The 17,327-nt window shown below is 43.5% G+C and overlaps 1 protein-coding gene across 4 annotated transcripts in view; it reads left to right on the top strand.

Annotated features, from left to right (window-relative positions):
• The window catches only part of itpr2 (inositol 1,4,5-trisphosphate receptor, type 2), a 98,429-nt gene that overhangs the window by 14,207 nt on the left and 66,895 nt on the right, over positions 1-17,327 (top strand). For all 4 annotated transcript variants that reach the window (XM_013138896.3, XM_010890307.3, XM_010890304.3 and 1 more), the window contains exons 2-21: positions 1,108-1,178; positions 2,393-2,511; positions 4,740-4,826; positions 5,192-5,350; positions 6,898-6,996; positions 7,449-7,532; positions 7,789-7,935; positions 8,107-8,202; positions 9,370-9,423; positions 10,499-10,650; positions 10,797-10,896; positions 10,986-11,146; positions 11,555-11,696; positions 13,383-13,547; positions 13,851-14,023; positions 14,864-14,983; positions 15,433-15,615; positions 15,783-16,034; positions 16,687-16,834; positions 17,080-17,227. In XM_013138896.3, the coding sequence (XP_012994350.2) occupies positions 1,108-1,178; positions 2,393-2,511; positions 4,740-4,826; positions 5,192-5,350; positions 6,898-6,996; positions 7,449-7,532; positions 7,789-7,935; positions 8,107-8,202; positions 9,370-9,423; positions 10,499-10,650; positions 10,797-10,896; positions 10,986-11,146; positions 11,555-11,696; positions 13,383-13,547; positions 13,851-14,023; positions 14,864-14,983; positions 15,433-15,615; positions 15,783-16,034; positions 16,687-16,834; positions 17,080-17,227 (2,660 nt within the window). The remainder of the gene's footprint in view (positions 1-1,107; positions 1,179-2,392; positions 2,512-4,739; positions 4,827-5,191; positions 5,351-6,897; positions 6,997-7,448; positions 7,533-7,788; positions 7,936-8,106; positions 8,203-9,369; positions 9,424-10,498; positions 10,651-10,796; positions 10,897-10,985; positions 11,147-11,554; positions 11,697-13,382; positions 13,548-13,850; positions 14,024-14,863; positions 14,984-15,432; positions 15,616-15,782; positions 16,035-16,686; positions 16,835-17,079; positions 17,228-17,327) is intronic.

Here is a 17,327-nt window from a genome sequence, read left to right as displayed (position 1 = left end):
GCTTATATGTACATGGTAATGCTTTGAAGTCAGTGATGTCCGATGAGAGTTAGAATATCACATGAAATGCTTCCTCTGTTGTGCTGCTTATATGCTATAGTATGTTGGTCTGTTTAGACATCATCAGAAACCCAGTCCTCTGAGAGATATTTCAGGAATTTGGCAATGAGTCACTTTAATCTACTTCCTAATTGTCAGAATAACATATGGCTATCTATTTTTTTTGCAGTTGCTGACAACTGTTAGCGCATGACCATAAGGCCCAAGTGTGTCGTTAAGATGTCTCAGTTCATAACTGGGGCAAAGTTCCCACCCATCAAGGACATCATTTGGTAGCGTTGCTGGACCAAGTTCCATAGCATTATTAAGGACCCCACACTCACGCAGTCACATGCTGTTACCGTGAGACAGATCCCATAGCAACAGGTCCAGAAACAGGTTTTATTTGCAATCCATCAGACTGCTCAAAACCTGAACTAGACTATACACACAGACATACATTCAGTTTTGCCACACCCACCTTTTAAGAGTTGTGAAATACATATTATTTCATAACTTCTGCTTTTAGACTGTGTTTACTTTTCATAAATTCTCAGACTTTGTTTTTAGAAATACTGCACCATTCAAACACTCACACCTTCCCACCTGATACACAAATAAATACTGCGTAAATAATGTGCTCTCTTGACTTTCGCTCATTTTCTATTAACATGATATTCATTAGTGTGTAGTATAGTTCTTTATGTTTCATAAATGTTTTGTTTACTCTGTTCATTCTGTGGTTGTTGCACCGTGGTCTGGTATGGACAGTGAAGCATTTTGATGCGTTTCCTGGGGGTATATGTGACTGTCTAGCTCCTTCACGCTTCCTTTAGACTTAAAGGCATTGTGCTAGCGCTAGACCTGCATGCAGATAATAGCAAAATACAGAACATGCCTGCATTCTACCTCTACCACATAGCCCTGTCTCTGGGTAAATCTGGTAGACTTTTCTCAATATTAGGGAAGGTGTGTGGTGTCTTGGTTCTTATTTCCTATAAATCCCTCTCGCAGGAACAGTTGAAACAATCTGTGTGTGATGTATTGAGATTTTTGTTTTCTCCCCAGGCTTGTCGATGACAGGTGTGTGGTTCAGCCTGATGCCGGAGACCTGGCCAATCCGCCCAAAAAGTTCAGAGGTGAGTAGGAAAAGGCAACGAACAGCTACTCCGTCAAAGAGTGCAGAGTCCTAGTAGTTGTTTTACTAATGAGCTACTCTGAAAGCTGTAATGGGCAGTCTTCAGTAGTGCTGCATGTCGAGGTTTCTTGAGTCCATACTGCAGTATTTGTCCCTTTACACACACACACACACACGCACACAAGCACGCGCACACACACAGACACATATATACAGCTCCAGAAAAGATTAAGAGACAACTTTCCTTTTCAAAAAAGTTGAAAAGGAAAGTTTTGAGCGAGGAACTGAAACGTTCAGTTTGCAGTGGTCTCTTCATTTTAACCCTTCTGTTCCTCACTCAAAATAAGAAAAAGGTGCAGTGGTTTTCTGGAGCTGTGTGTGTGTGTGTGTGTGTGTGTGTATGTGTATATATATATATATATATATATATATATATATATATATATTCCTAAAATACTTTATTTGAGCCTTTCCCAGTGTCCTTTTCCAGTGTCCTTAGTACTGAACCAGTTCAGAGAATTAGTACTGTGTGTTGTCACTGATAACCAATGGTGTTCAGGTGTAATATGAGGGTCTGCAACTCAGTCCTCAGTCCTGCTCCATGTAACAGTCTAATGAGAAGCCCACATCAAGGATGAGCACCTCCCTGTGGCCTCACCCCACAACAACAACTGCAGCTGGCTTATTAAGACAGAAAACACAGAAACAACATTAAACCAACATTGTTTGTGGATGTGTGCTGCTGGAGGGACTACCTGTGTGTCTGTCTGATCAATGCGTTTGAAATGTGCAGGTAAGATCTGCAACTGTTCCCAACATGGGTGTAGTCTCCAATACGTGGCAGGGCTAATTGCAGTATTTGTACCAAATGTGTCCGATCCATAATAAGAACTTTAGTTAATGAACAATTATAACCGGTTTGCTTAAGTTATGTCAGTAAAGAAGCACGTTTTGGCCTCGCGCTACATTAGTCTCGTTTGTTCAGGGTCACAGGTTGAGGTTTAGGTTTAGACTGACTATACAGACTCCCATTGAGTAAACGGCCATTAGCCTTGAACATGCTGCTTGCTATGTGGCTGTTACGATCATGCATTGAAGTTAGTGTTTGTTGGATGTGTGTGTTCCCATCGTTCTCACTGTCCCTTCCTGTCTCTTCATCTGTCTTGTTCTTTCTTTCTTCCTCTCTCTCATTTCATTCTGTCTTTCTCTCCGTAGACTGCCTGTTCAAGGTCTGTCCGATGAACCGCTACTCTGCTCAGAAGCAGTTCTGGAAAGCCAAACAAGGCAAACAAGGAAACAGCAACACCCAGGAGGATCTCTTCAAGAAGTTACAGGTGTGACCAGTCAGTATGTTCGCATCCCTGGCCCCTGCCCCTGCAGCATGTCATGGATTTTGATTGAAGTTTGTATTTTATAAAATAAAATACAAATTGTTGTCCCAAAGTGCTTTTTTGGATATATGGCCTAACACCTCAAAGAGGAAGTAATGCAAAGATGTAAGCCAAACATTTTGAAAGTGAATATAGATGTTGCAAAAGTCTGTTCCTGTTAAGTAACTGCGCTGTTTTGTAAGCTTGCAGGTTAATTTGTCAAAATACATTTTGTTAGTGTTATATTGGAACAGAAGTCTGCACAGCCAGAGGTTGTCCATCACAGATCTGTTTTCATTGCCAAAACAGCAGTTTCTTTCTGTTGCTTTGTTACCATATCTAGTCGACCTAGGCTCCTCATCTACTTTCCCAGTCATAAGCGTGTATGCCTTTGCAAAATAACGTTTTTTCATTTACAGTGTTACTGAACTGGTGTGTACAGTAGTCACTTCAGTCACTCTGCTGTCCTTTCAAGTGGTACACAGCCAGAGCAGTGCAACGATGTCTACATTTACTTTATTCTATTTTCTTTTTGTATCAGAGGCAGAGTCCTAACCCACCCTGGGCCACAACAAGGCACATATTACTCCCATTTAAAGTAGGCTTTTGTAAACGTGACTGTCCTGCCTATTCTCAACTATGGTGATGTGGTGTACAGGCTTGCTGCTAAAAAGCCTCTCAATAAATTGTACGTAATTGGCCTGGTTACTATCCTCTGTCACCAGTGTACCCTACAGCACTCGTTGCTGAAACCTCAATGCTGATTCAGTTCAATCAATGACTGGAAATAACTGTACAACACTTTGTCTTGACACTTACATCACACCTCACATCCTTTGAAAGTCAAATAAACAGACTGCTATCCAATCGTTTAACTTGCTGAATTCGTCAAACCTACAAACAACTCAAAAAGTATTGGGACTCTCAGTCTCTAGGATCTGTGTTGATGCCGTTCACCTGTTCCTGTCTCCCTGGGTTATAAATATGAGGTTGCATGCATTTTGATTACTGTGGTTAAAACTGAAGAGCTGTCAGGTGAAAGAAGACGTGGTTGTCTAGCAACACATACCACAATGCACAGTCTGGCCAGTAATCAAAATATGTCAGTCTGGAACTGTTGCAAATTTATCAAGAAGAGGATATACTATGTGTGCATATTGCCCGCAAAAACGGTTAGGAGAATGTTTCTTTGACTCCCTCAACCAATCATGTGGCACAGTTTTGATACTGCTCAACCTAGTGGAAACTTGGAATGATTTAGTCTGAAAATCACCTGTTAGCTGCCACCTCTGTGTCAATATGCTCATTGGAAGGGTTTTACAAAAGAAACCCTTACTGAGCTCAACCCAGAAATTGTAGCACCTGAACTTTGCCTAGCAATATTGTAACTACGACAGTGGTCATGTGTTGTGGTCTGATAATACAAACAATTTACTTTTCACTGCTGAAACCCACAGTAAAATATAATGGTGAATCATTGATGCATTGGGGCTGTTTTGCTTGGTTCAGGGGCTCTTGTTAAGAACCATAAATTGTACTATGTACCAGGTTATTTTAGCCTAACACTTGTGCTGCATGGAGGAGTGGTCTAAGATCCCTCCAAAAGTGAGAGCTTCTTCTGCCAACTTCTGCCAACAGGAGCATAGATTCAAAGGGTGCCAATCATTTTGAAGACTATGTTTTTCAGGATCATATTGTAAAAATATAATAACTTGATTCTGTGTATTGGCAAGGTTGTCTTTTTACATTAGAGAGTTGGTTCTCAACTGACCTTGAATTGTTCAACCTATGGTCAGTTATGTCTGGTATTGTTACAATCTGCCACAGTACTGTAGCAATAATGAGTTATATAGGGGATGGCAGGCCTAGTTGCACAAACAATGTACTGACTAACGTGACTGAAAGTAAACCAACATTTTTCAGGAATTTTTCTGGATGAATTAAACAAGGCATGTTTGTCCTAAAGACAGACTGAGGTTACTTGAAATATCTGCCAGTATTCAGATCATTCATAAGGCAATTATAAAAGTATTTCTAAGAATCAGTTGGTCAAAAAAAGGATTTAACACCCAAGTGTTTCATGTTGAAACATATATAAATACTGTTATTTAGCAGTTACCCCATAAAGTCATTTTAAGCAAATAGAAACGCAGAATTACTAATCTTGATCGTGTTTTTGTTTTATTTCCTAGCATGCTGCAGAACTAGAACAGAAACAGAACGAGACAGAGAATAAGAAGCTGCTGGGTGAAGTGGTTGAGTACAGTAATGTCATCCAGGTAAAAACCACATACACACTCCTCCCCTTTCTTATCACAACCTAGAACTGTTTGTTTTGTGCCTTGAACCATTCTGGTTGGTCACAGTGCTGCCTTTCTGTTTGATGTGGCCTGTTGGGCAAATTTGACAGCCTAAATGATGAATGGCACATAGTGAATTTAGCTTGAATAATTTACATTTATTGTTTTTGATTTTACTGTGTGATTTCTCAAGACTGACTTCTAACTGTGGTTTTGAACAGTCAATCATGTTTTTCATCTTAATATAATTTTTTTTACAGGTTTCAAAGCACTTAAGAAATATGATTGTTATTAGACCCAGGGAAATTGTATGTGTTCTAGTAAATTTCATTTCCGCCCCTCAGCTTCTGCATATAAAGAGCAATAAGTATCTGACAGTGAACAAGCGTCTTCCGGCGCTGCTGGAGAAGAACGCCATGCGTGTCTCTCTGGACCCAGCTGGCAATGAAGGCTCCTGGTTCCACATCCAGCCCTTCTGGAAGCTCCGCAGTGAGGGTGATAGTGTAGGTACCCACGTTTGTACTGACCCAGTCCCGATTTCTATGTGTATTATCCTGTACATTATGATCCGACCCTGTTTTAAATCGATGTCAACGTCATGTTTTCATCCAGCTTTTATAACTCAACTGGTTTTCTTCTTTCCTTTTTGCTTTAGCATCCTTTGAAGGAAGGTATTCATCTTGTTTGAAGTGCATGGTGTGTGTGTGTTAGGCCATAAGACTTGCTCTGAAAGCATGGTAGCACCAGCTTTGCATGTAGTCAGTTAGCTTTGGGAAATGTCTATACCTGTTTGCCTTCCACTAGTCTTCTACATTTTCTATTTTGTCCCTTAACTGTTATTGTCTAACATGATCGAAAAGTTGTAGTTTAAAGCATTGCTCTAACAAGTATGTATTCTATTTCCATGTCAAATGATCCCCATGACCGCTGATGTGAAGTGTGTAGGAATACGTGAAAGTAATTTTCTCCCGTTTCAGTTTTATTTTTTTTACTGATGTGGTTGGACTTTATATTAGTAAAATGTGTCATTATATTGCCAGACCAGGGACAGATTGACGACACAAATCTGTAACAGAATGACTGTGGCTGAATTCGCTTTAGTAATGTGTATTCAAAGTAGTTATTAACCTCCCTTCTGCTGGAGTACCATTCAATGTTTTCTTTTGCATCCTGGTCAAATAATCTGTAAAAACAGTCTCGACAGGCCTCCCACGCTTCATATCTGTCTTTGCGGTTAACGTCACTTCTCCTAGTGTTAGGACTCCATCCACTGTACTCAAACTACAGTAAATATTGGACTCCAGGTTCAGGCCTTCCCAATCATGAGATCCAGAATACATGGCACATTCCCACAAACGCGCATTGATACACAAATAATAACATTGTTATAACGTAATTATGGTATCAAACCATTACAATACAAAAGGTCATGTTTGTAAGTCATACTTTAATACATGAAATACATGAAACCCTTCATTTCAGTTAGAATGTAGTCAGTACCATTTCTATTAAACAGAAAGCAGATTAATTTGTCTGGACAACTGAAGAAACATAAGACATTTTTCTGTGTTTATCCCTTTTAGTAATGCATTTCTTCAGAGACACACAGTGTCATTCTGTTACTTTCATTCTGATACCCGTTTTAAATTTACTTCACTGTAGTTCACTGTAGAACTAAGATTAAAAGAGGGTCAACTCATGCCATTCTTTCTGAAGATTCTTATTGTGATAACTACGTTATTTGAATGTCGATATTTGAGTCTGTATTCCGTACAGTATTATACTCAGCATTAAATGATCGCACCACCACACCCATTACTGTGGGAATGCATGTCAATCTACACCCACACAGGCTGTACCTTAATTTCACAATTGTTTGTGCTCATCTGCTATTGAACACGGACTAAACCCAGGCACCCTGGTTTGCTGTTGAAGTGAGTCCTCTGTTCCGTTGTCCTCTGGTAGGCCCAGTGGTCCTCTGCCCTATGCGGGTCTCCTCTACCTCCATCCCTGTGTCAACTAGTGTCTGACCTGTGTGAATGGTCCCCAGGTGGTGGTAGGAGACAAGGTGGTCCTGATGCCTGTGAATGCAGGGCAGCCTCTCCATGCCAGCAACATCGAGCTGCTCGACAACCCTGGCTGCAAGGAGGTAAGCTCCATCAATGCATTTGTAAAAGCCTACAATATAGTGCTTAGTTGCGTGGCGAGCGCGTGTAGAAGGATAACGGCCGTGTTTTGTCTGCCCCAGGTTGCTCCAGTATCATCAGGTTAAGAGACTCAAGTCCATTCTTGGAAAATCTAGCCATTTCTTTGTTTTCTGATGTCCTCCTCAACTTTTACTTTAGCCTAACTCCTAACCCAAACCGCTAGCTTAACGTGTGGTAACATGCACTTGGTCTCCTGCCTGGTTGCAGTAATGGAGAGTCTTGTCCAGCGGTGGTCGTTCATACACCTGTTCTCAGTGGCCACTATGTCACAGCTCCTACTGGGTTCCATTCGCTGCTGCTGTCCATAAAGAGAGTACCTTTCTGAGGCAGCTAGGTTGTGGCCTTCTGACTGTATATTTGAACTCTTCTGCTTCTCACTGTGGTGATTCTGAAGGTAAATGCTGTGAACTGCAATACCAGCTGGAAGGTGACTCTGTTCATGAAGTTCAGTGACTACAGAGAGGATGTCCTTAAAGGGGTGAGTGTCCCCGGTTTATCATGGACCTTCTATAAGCCACGTTGTCGGTTAATGCAGAAGGTTGGATGCAGGATCTGTTGGTGAAGAAATGAAGGAGTGTGTGGTTGCACATGAACAATAACGAAAGGGTTTACAAATAGTTAATATGACATAATCATTTCAATGTAATAACCTTTGTTGACTTCATAATGTCTCAAGTGTTTCAGTGTCTGCCCAACCGTCAAACCACGTTGTTGTCTTTGTCTCTCCCAAACAGGGGGACGTGGTGCGTCTGTTCCACGCCGAGCAGGAGAAGTTCCTGACTTGTGACGAGTACCGGAAACAGCAGCACATCTTCCTCAGGACAACCCTGCGACAGTCTGCCACCTCTGCCACCAGCTCCAAAGCCCTCTGGGAAGTCGAGGTACAGCCCTGTGTGCCGGGGACCTAATGGGAGGCCTTCTCCCAAAGTGTGCCCTTGTGTGATCCTCCCCAGCTCTGTTTTTGTGATTTCGAGTGAAAACCCCTCCTTGGGTGCAGCATTGTGACCGGTGTAGCGCGGTCGTGTCAGAGCGGTTTGTTCTCTCCACGGCAGGTTGTGCATTACGACCCCTGCAGAGGAGGTGCCGGCCAGTGGAACAGTCTGTTTCGTTTCAAACACCTGGCCACGGGGAACTACCTGGCTGCAGAGGTAGCTGGTCTTTTCTCCCTCTTGTCTTTGTAATCAACACACACACACACACACACACACACGACTGTCTATCAGATTTAATGGTCTTTTATTTAAATGTCTTGCAGTACCTGTTCAGCTGAGTTGTCTACTTTACCTTTGCTGTTCAGTAGTTTAATCTGAATAGTGGTCATTTAAGTAATTCATTAAAAACCATGAATGACGACTATTGTACATTAATATAACAGGCGGCAGATTTTCCATTGCTTTCCAAAAACCTGCAAAATAAACCATTTCAAAAGATGGTACATCTAAATGGTAAATCTAAATATTTACTGTTGCCTTGACGGATGATGTCTTTAATGACTCCAACTGTGTGTGTGTGTCTGTGTGTGTGTGTGTCTGTGTGTCTGTGTGTCTGTGTGTCTGTGTGTCTGTGTGTCTGTGTGTCTGTGTGTCTGTGTGTCTGTGTGTCTGTGTCTGTGTGTCTGTGTGTCTGTGTGTCTGTGTCTGTGTGTCTGTGTGTGTGTGTGTGTGTGTGTGTGTGTGGGGGGGGGTCTAACATAAATGACTGTCAGAGCGGGGGTGTTTTTGGACTTAAATGACTGTCACTGTGGAGGATGTTTTCTGACTTGAATGACTTTCGTCGTGGGGGTTTGGGCTCTTGTAAACATCCTGTCACTACTGGTTATTCCCTGCGACAGTTTGATCTGAGAGACCAGCGGAGCTCAGTGCCGCTCTCTGTTTAGGTTGCTGTCTCAGTGTCAGTCATCTTTCTGTAGTCAGTCCACAGATCTAGGATCACATCATCCATGTCACTATCATGGTATTCACTGTGATCTGAAAGTTAACACTTATGAACTGCTCTTCTCTGAGAGGTTTCTTAAACTGTGTGTACTGTGCTTTAGTTTTAGTACTGATTGCTGTGTGGCATGACATCTGGAGATACAGAGGTTGGGATTGGACTGGGTCCAGTTTATGCTTATTATACATCTGGGATCAACTATCTGTTGGTGTTCTTTGCATTAGACAGGTGCACCGTTACCATCCAAAGATCCCCAAGGGCGTAATCAATCCAGGCAATCAGTCCACTGGTTTCTCTGGTTGTGGTGTAAGAACTGGGATCTGAGGAGTTGTAATGAAATGTTCATGTTCAAGATATGAAATTTTTTTTTTTTCTTCCTTTAGATTAATCCTGATTTCCGGACTGACAGTGTGGATGGTAAAACAGAGGTAAATCAGGTGAGTCAAACACTCTTCTGGTTCTCCTTCCATTTTGAGCAACCTGGGTCACATGTCCACTGCACTGGTTACACCGCATGGTGCATCTGCAGATCAGTATGGCAGCAGTTTGGGTTGGGGGGAGGGGTGGGTGCATTCTACACTTTTTGCTTGAGCAAGCAGCGGGATTGGAAACAGAACGGCATCAGAGGAGATGTGCGCGCGCGCGCTTGTGTGTGTGTGTGTGTGTGTGTGTGTTAGAGAGTGTGCATCTCTGCAGTCGATTGTGTGTCAAACACTGGCCCTCCTGCCTGGGCTTCTGTTTTCAGACACCACAGAGAAGCTCTTTATTAAGCAATCCCATTTCCTCTCACTAGCAAGAACAGACACATCTATCCACCCACACACAAACTATCTTCCCTTGTTCTCCCTCTCTTATCTCTCACTCACACTCTTACATGCAAGCACACACACACACCCATAATGTACACTGTGTGTAGAACATACACACTCCAGTTCAAGACAGTTCTTCCCTGCACTTGTCGACCTTTTGCATTGGTATTCTGCCTCCGCAAGGAACATACACAGACTGAGACACTCACCCTTACATAACGTCTGATGTGTGGGGCTGCCCTGTGAGAGAGGGGGAGTCGGGGAGGGAGGGAGGGGAGGCAGACGTGATGTCTGCTCTGCTGTTATGTGCTACTGGATGGAGTGAGTCACCACGAGAGGGAGAAGAGCCGTCTCCACTTGACAGGCGGAGAGTGCTGCAGCCGTTAACCACCTCAGTACTGGCCAATTACGTGTCTGCAGCATCCAACCGTTAGCCAAGGTTTTTCTCCACTGGGCTCTGGGTCCGTGGCAGATGTATTGATATTATGGTTGAACTTTGTCATCCACCACTGTCTGCCTGTCTTCTTGTCTGTCTGTCTGCCTGCCTGCCTGCCTGTCTGCCTGTCTGCCTGTCTGCCTGTCTGTCTGTCTGCCTGTCTGCCTGTCTGCCTGTCTGCCTGCCTGTCTGCCTGTCTGCCTGTCTGTCTGTCTGCCTGTCTGTCTGCCTGTCTGCCTGTCTGTCTGCCTGTCTGTCTGCCCGCAGACGGAGACAGATACCGTGTATTCCAAGAGGAAGCGTCAGGCTGCGGAGAAGATCGCCTACACCCTGGTGTCCGTTCCCCACGGCAACGACATAGCGTCTCTGTTTGAGCTGGACGCCACCACCCTGCAGAGAGCCGACTGTCTGGTGCCCAGGTTGGATGCAGATCCCTGAAACACAGCACACACCTAAAACACTCTTCCAAACACTCTTGGAAAAGGGCGTTAAACGCGTCCCATGAAACGGCAGACACACTCAGGAGACAGTGGAGAGACGTAAAACACGCTTGTCCTCCCCGCAGGAACTCGTACGTACGTCTGAGGCACCTGTGCACCAACACTTGGGTGACCAGCACCAGCCTCCCCATCGACACGGAGGAGGAGCGCCCAGTCATGCTCAAGGTCCAAAGCTTCCCCTGCTGTTTCCCTTTCTGTATTGTGTCTGTTTTCTCCACGGCTCACTGTGTGTTCTGTATGCCCTCTATGCACAGATTGGCACGTGTCCTAACAAAGAGGACAAGGAGGCCTTTGCCATCGTCTCGGTGCCCCTGTCCGAGGTACGTGACCTGGACTTTGCCAACGATGCCAACAAGGTGTTAGAGTCCACCGTGAGGCAGTTTCAGACGGGCGTCATCACTCAGAATGAGAGGAGGTACAGTACTGACCTGCTGGCGGGCAGACGCTGTCATCACATCCTGTCACTATAATCGGGGCAAATCCTTGCCTCGCTCAAAGTGTTTTGGATGATGACCTACAATAGGAGGACTTTAGGATCACTGTAATTCAAGACATCTGATAGGCTTTCAGTGTGTATAGGAGGTACGGTATGCCCTCTAGTGACACATCCAAGAGGGTTCAACTGTTTCCTTGGAATGCCAGATAATCCAATTAGATTTGACTGTTTCCTTGGAATGCTAGATGTTATCAGTCTTAAGTTTTTATTTAAAATCCAGTCTGAGATTTGTACTGCCTGTTTTCCCGTAGCTCTGTAATAATGTCCTCTTTCCCCGTGGGTTCACTGTGTCCAAATGCCATACATTCAGCAATGTTCTTCTCCTAGGTTTGTAACCAAGCTTCTAGAGGACTTGATCTTCTTTTTGTGCGAGGTCCCAAACAACGGTCAGGACGTGCTGTCTGTGATCATCTCCAACCCCAATCGGGAGAGGCAGAAACTGATGAGGGAACAGAACATCCTAGCCCAGGTCAACCCTCTAAAACACACACAAGCACACACACAAACAGTCTTCAGTACAGAATAGAATCTAAAGGCGTATGTCTCTAGCCTGTTGTCTAATCACGCTCTCTGCTGTGTGTCATTGCTGTGTTTTGTCTGTCATTGTCATAATAACATGAATACAATTTTGTTTAAGATGTCAAAAGACTTTACTGATCATTTTAAGTGTATAGGTTTATTTAGGCTTTACGTACAACCCCGTTTCCCAAAAAGCTGCATAAGATGCAAACTGAGGAGACCAATTGCTGTAGTTTTGAAAGTGTAATATATTCTTGGTGGAAATAGGATTTCAGCTGTTCAACAGTTCAGGGTCTCCTTTGTCATGTTGTTCATTTCATAATGTGCCAGATATTTCAGTGGGTGACAGGTCTGGACTGCAGGCAGGCCAGTTTAGCACCCGGACTCTTACTATGAGCCTGTATACAGTATATTGCTCAGCATTAATGGTGCCTTCACAGATGTGCAAGTCACCCATGCCATGTACACAAAAAATGTATACAATCACAAATGCTGCCTTTTGAACTGTGCACCGATAAGTAGCTGTATGGTCCCTCTCCTCTTTAGTCTGGAGGACGCAGTGTCGGTGTTTCCCAAAAAGAATGTAACATTTTGATTTGTCAGACCACAGGACAGTTTTCCGCTTCGGCCCAATCCATCTTAAATGAGCTTAGGCCCAGAGATGGCTGTGGCGTTTCTGGATCTTGTTTATATATGGTTTCTTCTTTGCATGGTGGAGTTTTAACTTGTATTTGTGGATGCAGCAACGTACTGTGTTCACAGAAAATGGTTTTCGGAAGTGTTCCTGAGCCCATGCAGTGATGTCCACTACAGAATCGAGTCTGTTTTAAATGCAGAGCCGCCTGAGGGCCCGAAGATCACGGCCATCCAATATTGGTTTTCATTCTCCCTTGCATACAGAGATTTCTCAGGATTCTCTGAATCTTAAAATGATATTATGTATAGAGATGAGATTCCTAAACTCTTTGCAATTTAATGTTTTATGTATTTTTAAATTGTTGCACTATTTGCCTGCCGTCTTTCACAGAGTGGTGAACCCCTCCCCATCTTTACTTCTGAAAGACACATCCTCTCTGGAATGATCTTTTAATGCCCAATCATGTTACTGACCTGTTGCCAATTGACCAAGTTAGTTGTTTTGCTGGTATCAAATTCAAAGTGGGCATATTTTTCAAGCTCTCAGCTTCAACATTTGATGTGGTGTCTTTGTACCAATTTCTGTTGAATACAGGGTTTAAATGATTTGCACATCATTGCATTCTGGTTTTATTTACATTTTACGCAGCATCCCAACTTTTTTACAAACGCGGTTGTACGTGAAACACAAAAGCAGACTGGTACCCAATATGAATTGTGAGCTACTACTGTATTGTGTCCCTTGCAATTACATTGTGACTTAACCAAATCAGAAATCAGAGAGCTTGCTCTCCCTGACCAAAATCGTAAGTAAATTCAGCCTAAGTCTGTGCTAATGGCACTGTTATGGCATCGTAAGCTGTAACAATGCCAGCACCGGTAAATTTCATCGATTAAGGAGGAAAACAACAAAATGAGAAACAACTTCTGGTATCAAGAAGTTCTAATTCTGTCTCCGTATCCTTGTCCTTTTTTCCCCGTCTGCTCGTCTTTCTTTCAGGTCTTTGGCATCCTGAAGGCCCCATTTGCTGACCATGGGAAAGGCCAGGGTCCCATGCTGAAGCTGGAGGACCTGGGGGACCAGCGCTATGCTCACTTCAAGTACATGCTGCAGCTGTGCTACCGCGTGCTGCGCCACTCCCAGAAGGACTACCGCAAGAATCAGGCTAGTTAACTGTCTTTGTGTGCGACGTGCAACCCTGACTAGATCTTGGCCAATCAAATGAATGCCTTTACTGTATGTTACCTAATAACTCCGACTTATGGGAATGATTAATATCCATTGAAGTATCTCATGGAAAAAAAGGTTTTGTCTCTGTCTGCCAACCAATCACAACAGTTAATTTCCAGTATGCCGTAGTAAAAACGACGAGCAAGCATTGGTCATTGAACATGTTTTTACAACGAAGCAGAAGTGTTTCTGTAATCTTATTCGAATGTGTCCAACTGATCTCATCCTGCCCTCTAGGAGTACATAGCCAAGAAGTTCTCCATCATGCAGTCCCAGATTGGCTATGAGATCCTGGCGGAGGACACCATCACTGCCCTGCTCCACAACAACCGCAAGCTGCTGGAGAAACACATCACAGCTAAGGAGATTGAGACCTTTGTCAAGCTGCTGCGACGCAACCGAGAGCCCAGGTCTGCATATGAAGAGAAGGGAGTGCCATATGAGGAGAACAGCACACATTGCATATACTCAGTCTTGTGAAAAGCTCTGAACCAGACACTGCAAAGAAATAGAAAAACATTACCGTCTTTTCACATGAACTAACATATAATTATGAAACTTCAGAAGATGTTTAAAATAAATGTTCCTGGTCTTTGTCATGAAAATGTCAGACTAAATTGAGGTGAGTGTGTAGGAAAACTTACAAAGATGAAGTGACATGCTTTTCTCCAGACACAGCAGTAGGACACAAACACCTGATATTTGTACATAGTGGGATTATAAATCATAATGTACCAAACAAATTATTTTTAAGCATCTGAATGCCTTCAGCGAACATTCCCCTTCCCCTGATTTTGTAAAATCCTGTCTCGTCCAAACGTCACCCAACAGATTCTGGGGAGTTGAAGATCGCTGTAAGCCTTCCACCTAGGCATCTGTGGCAAGCTTGTTTGCTTATTCCAACCCTGCTTGTCGAACCAGGAAATCGCATAGGTCGAGGCATAGGAGGGCATAGTCACTCACTTAAAAATCTTAGCTTTTCAGGAATCCAAGCTACCTGAGGGAGTTGCTAGAGTGCAATGAGACCAGGACATTGCAGTTGACGATACCTCCCCAGCCCTGGACTACGCTTGTCTGCATTGCACAGACACTCACCAGCTAGCTGCACAGTCAAAGCTTGAACCTAGACTGTGTTGGTCAGCTTAGTACTATGAAGAATGATGTTCATTACTGTGCCACCAGGTATACAATGTTCAAAATCTTGTGGCTGATTTAATCAAGTGCATTTGTTTGCCATTTTGTTTTATCAGGTTCCTGGACTATCTGTCAGACCTGTGTGTGTCAAATAAAACTGCAATCCCAGTGACTCAAGAGCTCATCTGTAAATTTATGCTGAACCCTGCCAATGCTGATATCCTCATCCAGACCAAGTGAGACACGCGCACACACTTTACATTTTACTATCCTTGTGAGGATAATTCAACCTTAAACAAAACTTTACTTTTACCCCCGAAACTTAATCTTAAACCCCTACATGGTTTAAGATTATATACACACACACACACACACACACATGAAGAATCCAACCTTGCACTGTAGTGAAGGTAAAATCTTCAGATTCAGCGTACATGACTGGGGATGGTTCCATCTCTTTCAGCATGCAATTGAGCAGCACTGGTATTGGGCATTTAATCATGCTGCTATCTTTGCATTAATATGAAGGTGGAATGAATGACAATTATTACTGGTATATGCAGAAGAACTTCAAATGTCTAGAACATTTCATTGATAGTACAGTACATAGTAGGCACTATGGAGCCAAGCACAAGAAGATGGACCAATGTAGATAATTGTTATATTTTTCATCCACCCACCCCAGACTCATCCCCAACACTGAAACGAGTCTGGACTCGACCCAGATGCAGGAGGATGGTGATGATGAGGAGGTGTGGCTCTACTGGATCGACAGCCACAAGGAGCCACATGGCAAGTCCATCCGTCACCTAGCCCAGGACGCCAAGGGGAACCACAAAATGGACTACGAAATCATCACCTACTACAGGTACTAGAATCTAGACAGCTACTGACGCTGGTCTTTCTGGGGTAGTTGTCAGCCTGTTACACCTCATTGGTGTATTTCTACAGCTTTGGAATAAAGCTTTTCTTTGCCCCCGATTGACAACTTATTTCGGACACCTGTGTGTATCTCCTCTCTGTCCGCTCTGCTAGATACCAACTCAACCTGTTTGCCAAGATGTGTCTGGACCGCCAGTACCTGGCCATCAACCAGGTGTCCAGCCAGCTTCCCGTGGACCTGATCCTGCGCTGCATGTTCGACGACTGTCTGCCCTACAACCTGCGTGCCTCCTTCTGCCGCCTCATGCTGCACATGCATGTGGACCGGGAGCCCCAGGAGGCCGTGGTGGCCGTGCGCTACGCGCGCCTCTGGACCGAGATCCCCTCCAAGATCACCATCCACGAGTGAGTGTGGCGCGCGTTGCATCGTCGGTCATTCTGCCCTGTTTGTCACGCAGCCGCAGTTAAGAGCCCACGCATTCCTGAATCAGAGCAGACAGTGACTGGAATATATTTTAAAGTTAACAAACAACGGGCACGATATTTCTCTGTTCATTCATTTCTGTAGTCTTTTATGTTATACATGTACTGTAGTCTGAGTTGCTGTGCTACGTGATAACTACTGTGCCCTCCACAATTATCGCCACACTGGGTAAAGATGAACAGAAATGGCTATGAAAAATGTAATTGTTCCTCAGCTTGATCTAACTTCTAAATAAGGCAAAGTGTTAAATAAAAAAAGAAGTGTGGCACAATTATCAGTGACCCTGAATTTAGTTCTTGTTGCACCCTCCCCTTCCAAAGATGGCATTAAAGAGTCTTCCATAATGTTTGTTGAGATGGTAGAAATAAAGTAAGGAATCAATTTGTCAATGCAGAATCTATTCTGATCTATCAGGGTCTTTGTTCCTTTGCTTGTGGACTCTAGGTTAGGCTGCTCATATTTTGTTTGAGATTAAGTTGATAGACAACAACACTTTTTCATTGCCATCTTTAGCAGAGGATCTAATTATTGTGATGGGTACTGTATTTAATATAACGCTCTGTGTCTCCTCAGTTATGAGTATGAGTTCACAGACATCTCCAGAGAGGAGATGAAGAGAAAGTTTGCCAACACCATGGAGTTTGTAGAGGATTACCTCAAAGACGTGGTCAGCCTAACTTTTCCCTTTGGAGACAAAGAGAAGAATGAGCTAACTCTTGAGGTAAAAAAACTGTTTTATGTGTGTGATTCGTTAAAATCCCTATGAATCCAGATTTTCACAACTTTCTACAATGTGTGCTACATTTTCATCAAACGAGCATAATACAACATCATGCACAGTAACACAAACTTTAGTGGCGACGCCCCTCAACCATCACAAAGATGGTGATTGGGAATTAGAGTAATGGGCGTTACCACTTCCTTATATGATGTCCCCTCTCTCCCATCTTCTCACCTTTCTTTTAGGTAGTGCATCTGGCTAGGAACCTGGTCTACTTTGGTTTCTACAGATTCAGTGAGCTGCTGCGTCTCACCCGAACCCTGCTGGCCATCCTAGACGTCGGCCAGCTCCCACTCAACTACATGGCCAACCTGAATAAGAGTCCTGAGGCAGGTTAGTCACCCACCGAATGAATAACCAACGTTTGTTACAAACTTGTTATTACAAGACATTCACAGAAACATGTTTACAAATGTTATTAAGCGTGTACGTT

The sequence above is a fragment of the Esox lucius genome, chromosome 19, assembly GCF_011004845.1.
Source record: "Esox lucius isolate fEsoLuc1 chromosome 19, fEsoLuc1.pri, whole genome shotgun sequence".
Taxonomy (NCBI): domain Eukaryota; kingdom Metazoa; phylum Chordata; class Actinopteri; order Esociformes; family Esocidae; genus Esox; species Esox lucius.
Note: the sequence above shows the minus strand (reverse complement) of the source record. Positions and strands in the feature narration are given on the sequence as shown.